The 13,764-nt window shown below is 36.6% G+C and overlaps 1 protein-coding gene across 1 annotated transcript in view; it reads left to right on the forward strand.

The window, feature by feature from the left end:
* The window catches only part of dus1l (dihydrouridine synthase 1 like), a 33,281-nt gene that overhangs the window by 11,531 nt on the left and 7,986 nt on the right, over window positions 1–13,764 (forward strand). Inside the window, exons 11-12 of the mRNA XM_088926700.1 lie at window positions 1,637–1,803; window positions 2,500–2,537. Coding sequence (XP_088782826.1) covers window positions 1,637–1,803; window positions 2,500–2,537 — 205 coding nt within the window. The remainder of the gene's footprint in view (window positions 1–1,636; window positions 1,804–2,499; window positions 2,538–13,764) is intronic.

Here is a 13,764-nt window from a genome sequence, read left to right on the forward strand (position 1 = left end):
CATGCATTAATTTTTCCACTTGCTTCAAGTCCCGAAGCTCTTAAGCGGAGAGCTGTCACTGACTGGAGGAGTAGTGCATCTCTCATTGATGGCCTGCAGACTCCAGGCACATCTTGGCGTCACTGTTTTTCCACTGCTCTGGTCACAGTCAGTTACTGAAATGATTAAGACTAATATCTGAGCCATAGAACACTGTCCTCCAAGTGAGGAGCTTCACTATTTGAGCTCCTCACAAGCCCCTTTGTAATCCTGTAGTCCTTGTGGGAGTTCGTGTACATTTTTGGGGTAGTGAGAAGAGGCCTCCGGCCAACAAAAATCTGCTGTCCTGAATTTGATTTGAAATTTGTGATGGGCGAGCAAATCAAATTTTTGATTTTGTCAGGATCCTGCTTTCTTGTTAGTAGCAGTTAGTAGGATTTCTTTGCACAAAATGCAAGTATTCTGATACTGGGCTGTTGGCTGTAATCCAGTTTAGACTGAGTTTCAGATTGATTCAGTTCCTGGACAAATCTTTAAAGGCCTTGATCTCCTTTAGGAAAACTGCACCAGGAAATCGATATTAAAGCATTTCTCTCTTCTTTATTTACACAGATAAACTATCCCTAGCCAACCAGATTAATTTCCTCTTCATCCAATTAATCAGTTTGTGTGACATCTTTACTTAATGAGATGAACTGCAGGAAAAATTTAAAATATATTTTTCTAGTGCACAGTCTAAATAAATGAGTGAATTTCTTTCAGTTTCCGAATTTAAAATGAGAAAATCAATTTTCATATATATTGTAGGTGAGGATTAATATTTTGATGGTTGCTGGTGCTGAATATCGGCTTCTGGTCTGTCAATTAAGCTCAGCAGAGTTTCACCTTTTTAATCACTGACCCAACACACCCCTGTAACAGTATTTGATTTGATCAGTTAAAGATGTGGTAAGGAATAAGACTTTTCAAAGAAAAAATGATTAAAAGAACAATAATGATGTCCAAAAAGATAGATATGAAGGTTTTATGGAAGGATGTGATTTTTCTAACTAAATGGGAAAAGATCATTCTTGTGGTGTTTCATTTCATCAGATAATGTTTGTGTTTTCTGTAATTGCTTCCTACAATTTTAATCTCTGAAACAAAAGTGTTTTTTTCCTCATTTCAGAAAAGAGCTGTTATTTTCAGGAACACGAAGTGTTTCTTTAGCAGGAGGTCTGTGTAAATGGTGAATGTTTTCACCAGTGAGTATTTTAGGGCTGTTTGTGCACATTTCCCTTTCTTTCCCTATACTTTACATATGGGTTATGCATATGTTCTTTGTTGTTCATATTTACTGACAGTAGGAGTTAAATCACATTTTATGGATTAGAAAAGATCATTTAAATGCATTTAAAGTTTTTTTTATTTACCTGTAGATAAAAATTGTGAAGTGAAATGAAACAATGTGATCTCTATGAAATTCAGTAAAATCTCTGAAAGTACCTCGCGTCTAAAAAGGTGAAACCTAATCGGTCTTTGCAGCCTCAGTGGTTCAATCCCTCAATTGTAATGTGGGTAATGAACCTTCTGTATTTTTGGGAAATCTAAACTGAATAGCGCCATCTTTATTCCAAACACTATTGTATTAAAATGCAGCTCTTTTCCAATCCTCCAGGCCTAAGGATGTGCAGTGTGAAAATGGGAAGTCTACAGCACTGGCAAAGTCTGTGTGTGTAAAGAGAGCATTGGAGGTCACTGAGGGTAGCTCTGAGTTCCTGTCCAAGAACAAGCAGAAGAAGAAAGCTCGCAATCCCAACAAGAACTTCAGCCTCGAACAGAAACGTGAGTGAAGGATAGCCATCTTGCCCTGTGATGTTAAACTGGAGTGTTGGGCGATCTGCGTTATGTAAGGTATCTTGGAGTATCTGGGGGATGATAATCTGCTCTTTACAGCTTGGAGCACAATCATCTGCCTTAAAACTAGAAGAAAAGAGCTTGAATGTCTGTACGTAACCATACGCCTGCTCATTTATCAAAGTGTTGTGATTGCTATCCTCTTAAATACCAGTTTCAATGCACTTTTTCAGTACATCCAGATCTTTCAATAGCTGAGTCATAGTTAATTTTTTTTTAACAAACTCTTGTTACAGAATATCTGCTGAGGAATAGGTTAAGACCATGACTTTCACTACTATGCTATTAAATAGTTTCTAAATAATGCCTCTTTATCTAGTTTTATTAACTTTTACTCGTCTTTGTTATACCACAACAAGCAGTGAATATAAACAATTTTGTGAAGAATATAATGGTGTAGAAATGACAGATTACTTGTATACCTTGTTATCCTTGACATGTTTACCCTCACATATCTTACTGTGCAAACCCCTGCATTCCATTATCATTCATTGTGTTACGATTGATTTGCTTTCAAATTAAAAACTAATTCTTCCACAAAGTCACAAGTTACAGAACTGCAGCCCACAGAGGACTGGCTTTGGAAGTGATAGAATAGGTGATACGTTTCTCTTGTTTTTGCAGCAAAATACATCAAGTGTGAGCAGTGTGGAAACCCAAAGGTGAGTGTCTCTTGTTAATTATGACCATTGATGAGCCCCAGGTCTATTGACAGGAGTTGTGCTGACATGGTGACTGCAGGGAGTGGCATTAGGATTTATTGTTGCTGGAAGGTGCAGCTTTGGTGTCAGTTTACATTTTTTAATTCTTCTTCTTGAGGTTTATCTGCCATTTGTTCTTTTTTGCAGCACTATGAAGCCTAACAGAAGAAAAAACAATTAGATTTAGCAGGGCCTTTTATGGCTAGAGCTTGCATTGACATAATGGCATGTGAATTGAGCAGATTATCTCAGAGTTTCAGCATTGTAGCTACTCTTTTTCAAATATCTATATATACTTGCTAGTCCTATTCCTGTATGCCTTTCATGCCTTCAATCCAAAGACTGTCCTTGAAGTGCTTTATGCAGCAGAAGTATGGCCTTTTGAAAGGACCATGATGTCAATTACAAGGATATCTTTTACAGTGACATACTGTAATGAAATATTGAGCATTTTCATGTTTATCTTACAGCAATCATGGCGTCTTGTCTTGATCCCGATGTAGGAAAGGCCATTGCCCTCTGGGCCATCATTAACTATAATTATTATCAATATTGTAATTTGTGAAAACTACATCTCCATTTTGCTGCAAAGAGTTGCTGTTTTGTTCAACAACTGGACGAAAAAAGTGTCATTCAAGAAACGGTTTGCTGTGGGAGTGAAATGAAAGTCAAGTAGTCTCTAGGACTAGTGAGCAGAAAAACACTCAGAAGCTAGGATTTCAAGTGAAAAGCATCTCACTCTTGTTTCTTGATTAGCAGACTATTAGAGTTTTAACTGGGAAGCAGAATCTGCCAAAAGTAAAGGATACCACAAGATGAAAAAATGCAGAACTTTGCATATTCATGTTATATGGCTTTAGCAGGAGCTGAGGAATAAAAAGTAGGAAAAGTTCTGCTCTTAATTCATAAATTGTTTTATGGCTGTGAGCAGAAATTAAATGCTTTATTCGAATGGCGAGAATTTGTGTAGTTCTTTTTCTTTCTCTAGTGTTGGCAAGGATGTACACATCAGTGATGTTGCATTGTTCTTGGGTGACAATTTCAGCATATAAAGTGATGATTGTGAGAGTGCTTGTAATTACAGGCCAGCATTCATATATTTCTTTGAGCAAATGTTAAAAGGTCATTCATTCAAATACAATCATGGCAGAAATGGATACGTATTAACTGCTCTGTGAAACATCATTCTGGAGTGTGCTGGTTGGTGGGAGGACTCATTGCAGCTGTTGATGATTTTAATGCTGATTACTTTTCTGGATTTTAAGGGAGGACTTACATAAGAGGTTTAGACACTAATCATTTTGTGATGATTTATGGTTTTCTTTTTTCCATTTTAATTAGTTTCCCAAGCCTTCAGTAGTGTGTAGCTTGTCCTGAACCGGTTGATCACTGTAATTAAAATGAACAGCAGCAAGACATTGCTTATGATTGCTGACACTATCCTTTCACTTTCCAGGCCTTCTAGCAGAGACAAATTCTCACCTAAGAATTCAAGGAGGCATTTTCAGATACATCATACATAATAATCATTACCCTCAGCTGCAGTTTATTTTCTTTAAAGGGAAACTGCAGTCCCAAATTCTCAGACGGTTTAATAAATCTCGGTAACAACATAAATTTTACAAACGTTTACATTTTTAACTATATATCTTAACATATTACCTTTTGTTATTGATTCTTTACATTGTCTAGAATATATAAATGATGTGTCAAATTAACCAAAGTCTTTTTCATAAGTAGCCTCTTAAAGCTCAGCATTTCCTATTTTGTATTTGTAATTTAAGTTTTTGCTAACTGCTTGTAATGCTCTGCACTTGGTGTCTGTTCAATTTATAATTTTTTTAAAATTTCAGTTGCAGCTTCTATAGTGTTTTCTTATCCTCTTGTTTTGGTATCATCTTCAAACTTGACAGGTGTGCCAACTATACTAGAATTTAGATCATTGATAGAAATCAGGAAGAGTAGTGGTCCTAACACAGACCCCTTTGGCGCTGCACTAATTACGTCACCCCAGTTGAAGTATTCACCCCTTATATGTAATTTTTTCTATTAACTAATTCTTGATCCAAACATGCATTTTTTTAAATATGCTACAGCCTGTAGTTTGAGAATTAATCGTTTATGAAGAATAATGACAATATTCATGTGAAAGTCTAAACATGCTATTGTATACTCTGTTTGGCAGTTACTATTGTTGCTTGTTCGAAGAGATCCTAACAAGTAAGTTGAGCAGGATCTACTTTTTCGAAAAAGTGATCCCCAGGATTCAGTTTCCATATAAGTGATCCTCTATTCATTTGTTTACGGATTGTTTTCATAACCTGACATGTAAAGGATTCCAGACCTATTTCTCTGTAATGACTGTATTCGCTTTTGTATCGATAGGCACTGGCACTACATTAGTGATTTTGAATGACTGTTGGAGGAGTGGCGTCATGGGCTTATGAATTACATGTCTTATTTCCTTAAGTACATTTGGTAGATTACAATTGGGTCCTCCTTTGTTCTTCTGTTGCCTAATACAGGTTATTGACTTCTTCCTTAGCAAATACCTGAATGAGTAAAATATTAATTTAGTATATCAGGAGTTCACCAGGAACAGAGTCTGTGATTATTAGACATGGATTACAGCATCAGGTAAAAGATATATCTTGAATATCTCGCATCCAGACCTTTTTTGGCTCACTTCATTTTTGTGCAAGAGTATGTATGAGTACTGGTCTTACTTTTTTTTCCCTCTCTGTTCAGATAGTAAATAAACAGCTAGGTACAGAACTCGTGTCTCTTGTGTGACTATATAATATAGAGAAATGATTAGTTTGGCAGAAGCATTATTCCAAGGCTGTTAGGAATCCATTGTTTAGCTTAGAAATGCTATATAAATGTAAATCATTGTGGGAACAGAGAAGCCTACACAGTGGTACTGTAAGTCATTGCAGGTGAACAAAGCAAAATGGTGTACTGACTTTGAATCCGTAAAATGTCGAGGTTTTTTGAGACAGTTCTTTTTAAAAGCACGTTATGAATGTAGGAAATAATGGGTTCTGAGACTGGACATCTATAATTAAAAATGAGTCATCTCCTTAAACCCCTTTTTTAATCTTGAAAAAAATCTATACCTTTAAAAGATAAATTGTGTTGTCTGTGAATTCTGTAATGTAAGGCAGTAAAGGAGACGAGTGTTTTGATGTTACCATAAAATAATGTTAGATGAAGACCTCCTTTATAAAGGTTAAATGCAGACCTTTGTGTAGAAGCCCACCGATATTTCCTTATAAGTCACGTGAGTAGCCTTTTGTCATCATAATTGATTTTTTTGCAAGCTCCGCGTTATATGGTTAATGTGTTTTGCTGAAATCTAATCAAGTGAAGATGTGTATGCAATGATGTATTTGTATTTTAAAGGGAGAAATGAAATTGAAAAAATCCAGAAAATGAGCAACTATATGATGAAAATGAAAAACATCTGACAGTTTCTTAAGTTGGTATCTCTACCTGTTCAAAGAAGACAGAAAGTAGGGTTTTCATCATAGTGCGTTGCTAAGACAACATTGTGCCATTCACCTTGTTCAGTGTTTCAGAATTTTTCCCAGCCTCTTTAATTAGCATCAAAGCAAGCAGTGGATCAGGATGTTAGCACAGTGGGTATAGAGTAATGTGAAAAGTGAATGGTATTTGTGTAATGTGAACACAGCAGATGAACTTACTGCAAGCAATTATCAATGGCATTTAGCAGATAGCTTGCAACAGAGCCTGTGTCTTCTGTTTGTTCAAAGCCAGGAATGGAAGTCCAGGAGATTCCATTCTGACATGAGGCTATTGGTAATGTGGTGGCACATTATCTTGTGGCAAAATATGATGGCATTGTAGAGCCAGCTAACTTTAATGCTGTAAGTACAGCCTGTCAGTTCAACTGATCATTTCAGAAGATCTTGATCAGTCATTTCCTTCTACTTCATCCAAACAGACCTAGGCAGTATGAAATGATGCTGGTTTTAAATATTCCCTATTCTTTGACTACGTATTCATTCAGAAACTGTAGAAACCTCTGAGAAATTGTGTGCTTTCAAAAGCTTTTGAATGAGCTCTTTCCCACCGATTCTGTATTTCATACTTTAAGGTTAATGCCCGTATGTCCTGATTTAGCATGTCAGAGATTTGTTTGCATTCAGGATAGGAACTGTAAATGTGGCGTAAAGCAGTCTAGTACCTTGCAGTAATTATATCGAACCCCTTGTCATCGTAAGCAGTGGCTCAGAATTTCATATTTGAATGCTTACGTCCTTACTGAATCAAATAAAATTAACAAGATATTACTAGTTTTAAAATAGTTAAGGGAAAAACTGAATGGTATGAATAAGTGTAAGGAAGGTGCATTTTCTGAGCTTGCTGACTCCAGCTTTAGTAGTTCTTGATTTTTTGTCACACATAGGCTCTGACGTTTTTAGAACTTCAATCCAGGTCGTGAGGGAGACTTATTTTTAGCGTGACTCCACCAAGAACAGGCCCCACATTACAGTCTGGAACAGCAATGAATGAATCAGTAATAAGAAGATCTGCAGTGGTGTTTGAGCTGAAAGCAAGGTCAGGTCACCCAAGAGAAATGTACCTTTGAAAAGCACAGAAATGCCTGGATGTATGCAGTGTGACGGGTAATTCTTATCTGTGGGGCAATCCCAGTTCCTGGTTGAGTTTACCAGGATTCTTTCATGTGGATAAGGCTAGCCACCTGGTTACTATCCAAGGTGTGTTGGAGTCATGGTGCTCTAAAACTATTTTTTTTCCCCATATCTACTGTATGTAAAGTTACTTAATAAACAGATATTGTTGCACAGTGTCTGTAGGCTTTTGGGACAGGATTTGTAGCTCTGTACTTTGCATTCTGGTGTAGTGCCACAGACTCAAGCAACATTCTTTTTCCAGTGTATTTCAACAAATAGGAGTAGGAAGTCAACTATTAAAATTAGCCATCGAAAAGTAGCCATTCATGTTCAACTTATCTTATACAGTCTCAACACAGCAGGAGTGAAAGCTTTTCATTTGATAATTACTGAAAGAGAAAAAAGTCTGTTTCCCCTCTCAGCAGGTATAAAACCCCCGTGCCTTTACATTTTGCCAAAGAGGAAACCGTGTAGCACTGCTCTGTGCTTTTTTGTGCAGGTCACAATGACCTCAGCTGAGAGCGGAACCAGGGAGGCTTTTCTTAGCAGGCTCAGCTGAAGAGCAGTAAAAGCATAGTTTGAAACTGTGACGTGTTTTCATCGGCGCAATTGAGAAATGCACTGCACGGAAGTTTAATGTTTAACCTTCTGTTCTTCTGTGCTGATACACCAGGTATTTAAATCTTCGTTCTGTCTCTCATCACCTGTGGCAAAGCTTTCTCCACTAACCCGAATGTGTAATACATTAGAAGCCATTAAAATCAAAGTAACTCTTTTTCTGAGAACAGTTTTGAAAACTCTAGTGCTCTCTGAAGGTTATGATGGTCTTCTCTGCATGAACAAAGAGTGACGTGGGAATAAGAACCGTGTCCTGTAACTTTTGTGAGAATGTTGAACTTTGAAAAGAAAATTAGTTATAACTTTAACAGTCTGAGCCCTGCAACACCTTTTTGCAACTTATTTATGCAAAAATTAATTGTAGTTTTATTTTTTAAATGATACATGATTTCTAAGAAAGTTTTTAAATTACGTAATGGGGAAAATCCGATTTTTGGGTTTGCAGAATGTTCTCATATGTTTGTCAAGCTAAAAATAGTTTTGAAGTAGTTATTTTTTTTTATACAGGGTTCAAGCTTGATGGTTGCTTTGTACTAAAGGATTTGAACAGATTCTCCTTAAATTACTTGTTTCTGGGTTTACCTTGCTATATGATCCACATTAAAAGAATTTATTTTACTCATTGAGATGAGTAGTGTGGCAAAGTCAGGCTGAGTGGAATCTGTCTTCAGCATTTTGCTATCCTTCACCGCACAGGGAGAAAATTAGGTTTGGATGCCACTGTTTGATTTAACAGGAGACCCGAATTCTGCTGAGACCCAGTGCTAACAGACAGTTGCATCTCGACTCAAAGGTAAACCAGACATGCAAATTGTACGTGTTTGCAGCCAAGTTCTTCCTCTGAGGACTCCTGCTTTTCCAACTTGGCTGCACTGTCAGCAAAGAGAGAGGATTCTGTTGATTGTTAGCACATTTTCTCTCTAAAAAACGGACAATTGTGTTCAATGTCAAAATAACATACGTCTTTGGAAAAAAAACAGGTAATTGAAGTGGTGTTGAAGACATCTGGGATGTCTTCCCAAACAATCTTGTAATGCTAGGATCCTGACCGATTCATTTAGATTAAAAACTTCTAAGGAATGTGTGTGTGTATATACCCTGCGATAGACTGGCATCCTGTCTGGGTTGTAGTCCTGCCTGGCCTCCTTTGCCTACTGGTTTAGGATTCAGCTCAGACAGTGGTCACCTGGAGGTTGCATAATTGGGCTAATTGTTTATTTATTATTTATAATTAACTGTGTAATTGTAATACTAAGCTCCAAGATGCTTTATGGAAACTATACCTTTATTTCAGTGAATGTTCAGAGTAATCAACTGTAAAAAATTATATACATTTCTAAGAATCTGTCATTAACTACTCAGTTGAAACAGAACCCAAAGGTATTAGGCCCTCTGGTAACTGAGTTTAAGACCTCAAATAGGAAGTGTTTTAGTGTTGCTGCTCTGCAAGACCTAGCAGGGAAAAATACCCACAGCATTGATTGTTTTCTATTAGTAGTCTTTGTTTTATATTTTGTGACTCACAATCTCAAAGCATTTTTACAAAGTTGGGTTGAAGCAGGATATTGCATTTGTTTTTTAGCCTATTTTTAACTGTATTAAAGGGGAACTGCAGTCCCAATTTCTCAGACTGGTTATGAAATCTTGGCAGTAAAATACATTTGTTGACATTATAGAAAACATTTGGAATGAAGCACAAAAATCATGAACTTTGTGAAACTCACATTCACGTTTCACGAATTGTGATGTGATGAGGCCCTTCGCACTCTCTAGTCACCGTAATGACAAATGTGATTTACGAGTGAATAAGACCAGGTGGTGCAGCACATGTTCCACCACAGAAATGTTCCAGAGTGAAAGTTTATGCAGAGTTAACAAGTAAGTAGTATTTGTGGGCAAAACCAAATATTCACAAGTATTCACAAGCCTGCTTGTTTAAAATGTAATAAGGCCACAACATGTCATCAGAAGATTTATTGCCTTATTCTGAATCACAGAACATGGCTCTGCACATACCTGGAAATTTAGGCTATTTTGTCATGTAAATTGGAGATACTGTGTCCATTTTACTTTTATTGTGGTTTAAAATGCACTAATCAATGCTGATTCTTTCTAACCCCAAAATATAAAAGTAGCACTGCAGTTCCCCTTTAATGTCTGCTGTTAAATATAACATTTTTAATATTTCTTACTTTTTAAGAAGATTGACATATTAACAAGAACATGAAAGTGTTAGTCAGAGAGGGCTCAATGGGAAGAGATTTATTATTTAATTTCTCCAGAATATGACTTTTGTTCTGGATGTTTTTATGGTAAGATTTCAGGGTTTTTTTATGAATTATTTCAAAACCCTTTAAAATAGTGATTTTCTTTTCAAGAAATTGGGCTCTGGCTGGTTTAACACCAACCATAAAACTGCAGTTTCAGGGGAATGAGCTAGACCCACTGCAGAAGTAAAAATTCATTGCCAGACATAACCAGCCAGATGTTCTTCCTCGGGGAGTGGAATATTTTTAACTGTGAATAAAAGATGCTAATTTCATTGCTGCATAAATATTGCGGTTTCACTCAAGGCTTCTTTGGCAATTACCGTCTGTGAAAATTGTAGACGATTGCCTCCAGGCCATGCTAGGTTAACTGAAGTTTTTAACCATGTGTCGATGTATCTTTCACAGAGGCATTTTCATTGTTGGAACTCAGTATGAGTACTTTGTTTTCCTTTCCAGAGGTAAGGATGGTTTGTGCAAAAAGGTATATAGCCGTTTTAACTAAAATAGCAAAGAGAAAATTAAATACTAAAGAGGAATATTCTTTATATACATATTGTGGAAGGGCTTAAATTCCTGTGACTAAAAAGTTTAGAACATTAAACAGATATTATGATTTAATTATAGTATAGTGTATTTGTCATTATCTCCCATTGCCACTTTACTTTCCTGAGAGGAGATACTTCATTAACTTCATTTCCTTGTTATGGAAATGTCCATTTGATAAATATTTTTGCAGTAACAGAAGCACTGGCCTAAATGGATTTTTAGAAAATAAAGTAAAAGAGAGTCTGCTTATTAGCTGCAACATCTGTTTTTTTTAGATTCTCTTGTATAATTCTTAAGTATTCTTGCATGAAGAGCCCAATATAGGAATAAATTGAGCTGTGCTGTAATAAGGGAGTTGGAGTGAAGAGCCATTTAGTGCGGTCTCAGAACGTTAAACAGTGTGATGTGCTGTGTTTGAGAACATGAATCACATTGCATAAAGAACGTCATAGAACCAGCATTAATCTTGTCACTGACATAGAGGTTTGGAGAGTCAGGAATCCTCTTGAGCTACTCTGTGATCGGTAAGAAAAATGGAGCACTGCTGTTTCATGTGGCATGAATAATTATTGTAAACCTGAAGGTAATTAATTTATATCTCTTGGCTTGCTTTCTTTTTCCTTTCTTTTGACACTGTCACTGGAAGGCTTGCTTTGCATTGTTCCTGCCACACATGTACTAATTACCCTTCATTAGTGGTATTCAAGAGTTTTAAGACAAAGACTTGTAAAAAAAACATTAGGAGTCTTAAGTGTTCCTGACTAATCAAAACCCTCTGAGTAATCAGTTAGTGACACGCAGACTCTGACTGTACACCATGTCGTTGTGATCAGGATACAGAGCAGTTCAAGCGCAACTCTTGCTCATCACATTCCTGTGCATTCACACTGCTGCACCTTAAGAAAAGGAAAAACATTCTTAGGTGTCTGTATGTGTAATTCTGCTACTGACAAAGCATTTGCCACAGGTTTCTGCTGTTCTCTTGAGAGTAAATGAGAAGACTGAACAATAAGGCCAAGACACTCTGAGTAGCTAAAGAACCTCTAGGGTCTAGGGCAGAATTATTGGTGTAATTTTTATTTCATGTTAATGCTATCATAGTGCAGTAGTAGCAATAGAATTACTAGCTACTTTTTAAGAAAAAATACTTTTCATTTAAACAGAACCTAACGTGTTAGACATCTGTTTCATCATCAGTATCCCACCTGAGCCAAGAATACATTTTTACTGCATTACTAGATTCCACTGCTGGTGGAAAGAACTGTTTATCGATACTGCTGTCAAATGGTGAAGCACGGCTATATAGTTAGGGGTCTTTTTTGCTCACAGGCAAGGACACAAACTCCACTAAAGTCAGAGCTGCCTGCAGCAGAGCCAAATTCTGAATAAAGGCCAGAAATCACAGTATATTACAACATAAAAATATGTTACAACATAAAAACAAAATAAAACAGGTTTAAATAGTTAAATGAAGATGACTATGACCCTTTAACCTTCAACACATCTTTGTGTATTTTTCCATGTTAAGAGTAACTACTGCTTTACATATGCTCGGAATGAGCCAGTCTTTATATAATATCGAGATAGGCTTTAGAGACAGTGTCAAAATATGAATGGGTTGGCTAAAGAATTGTAGCACAATGGTATGAAGGAAATCTGGTGAAAGTTCCAGACTCAGTAAAGGTCTGATGTTAACTTGCATATACTCATCCTTTTGGCATTTATAAACTTATGGCTTGAGTTATGAACCCATCTTAAAATTCATGTAAAACATTCTGATAAAATGTTTTTTTTTAAATCAAGCACAATGCAGACTGAATCTTTGAAGCTTTAAGGAAAAACCCCAGTTTCATTAACATGGAAAGTCACTTCTGTCCCCTGTCTTTTCCCTTGATTCTTACATGGTTGGATACCTTGTGATCTTCATACTTATTTTCCATTGGGCAGTTCCAGCAAACATGACACTAGATATTAAAACCCAATAGTAAATCACAATTTAATTCTGTACCCTTTTTCTGAGAGTCTGGTCTTTGATCACCATCTGTATTTTAGGTTGTATGTCTTCTGACAATCTAAGAATAGGCAAGGGCAGTACCATCTCTGCGTATTTACAACATTGAGTGAACCAATCAGTAAATTAATCCAGAGCAAAAAGGCAGGCATCATATTACAGTATAGGACACATTAAAAGTTCACTGGCCTTTGTAAAAAAAACTGTATCATAGAAACTGCAATGTGGAGCAATGAAATTTGGTGCACATGCAGTTGGGACCAAGTTGGACCCATGAACAACGACCGTCCATGCAGCTGTGTTTCGCACTGTTCCATGGACATCATAGACACCAGTGGTGGTCATATTGTGCTGATATGGTACACCCTGTGGTACACACTGTAATGGGCCATGGGAATGCATTATCCGTAGTTCCTTTTGTGCCTACAGCAAATTTCTTTGGTCAATTAATTGTTTTCTTTGCCCAGTTCCTTTACTAAGCTAACTACCTTTATGAGCACCATGAGCTTTTTAACTCCTAGTATCAGAACATACAGAATTTTAGCCAAATACAGGCACACACTTTGATTCATTTGAGGGATCCTTCCATATGAAATCAAAACATTCATTCACAAAAAATCATTTTTGACCCCATCCTTTTTGATTTCAACTAAATTTTCTGTAAACATTTGCTCACGGGAGACATAGTTAGACTGATTTTTGGACCTCAATTCAAAACATTCAGGAGACAGAGGTGCTCTTCATGACTGATAAACATAGAAGGCTAACGTTGCTGTTCTTTGCTGTTATCAAACTGTTTTTGATTTTTTTATTTTGTTTAGGTTAGGTCTCAATTGTCTCAAAAAGCATGAACTCAGATTTATCATTTTTCATAAGTTGTAGTTTAGACCCTTGTTTCCATCTTCTGAAGTTTTTTTTTTCTCTCGGCAATAGGTTGAGACACCACATAAACCTGAATAAAGGGTGTCAGGTCAATCTTCCTCATGAATTCTCTAACTTGCCTGAATAAAACATTTGCTTTAAGTTTCCACAGGAGTGAACGCTCAGAAATTACTGGTACAGTTACTGGTACATGTGACTAT

Source organism: Atractosteus spatula, chromosome 11 (assembly GCF_055471065.1).
Source record: "Atractosteus spatula isolate fAtrSpa1 chromosome 11, fAtrSpa1.hap1, whole genome shotgun sequence".
In the NCBI taxonomy this organism is placed as follows: Eukaryota; Metazoa; Chordata; class Actinopteri; order Semionotiformes; family Lepisosteidae; genus Atractosteus; species Atractosteus spatula.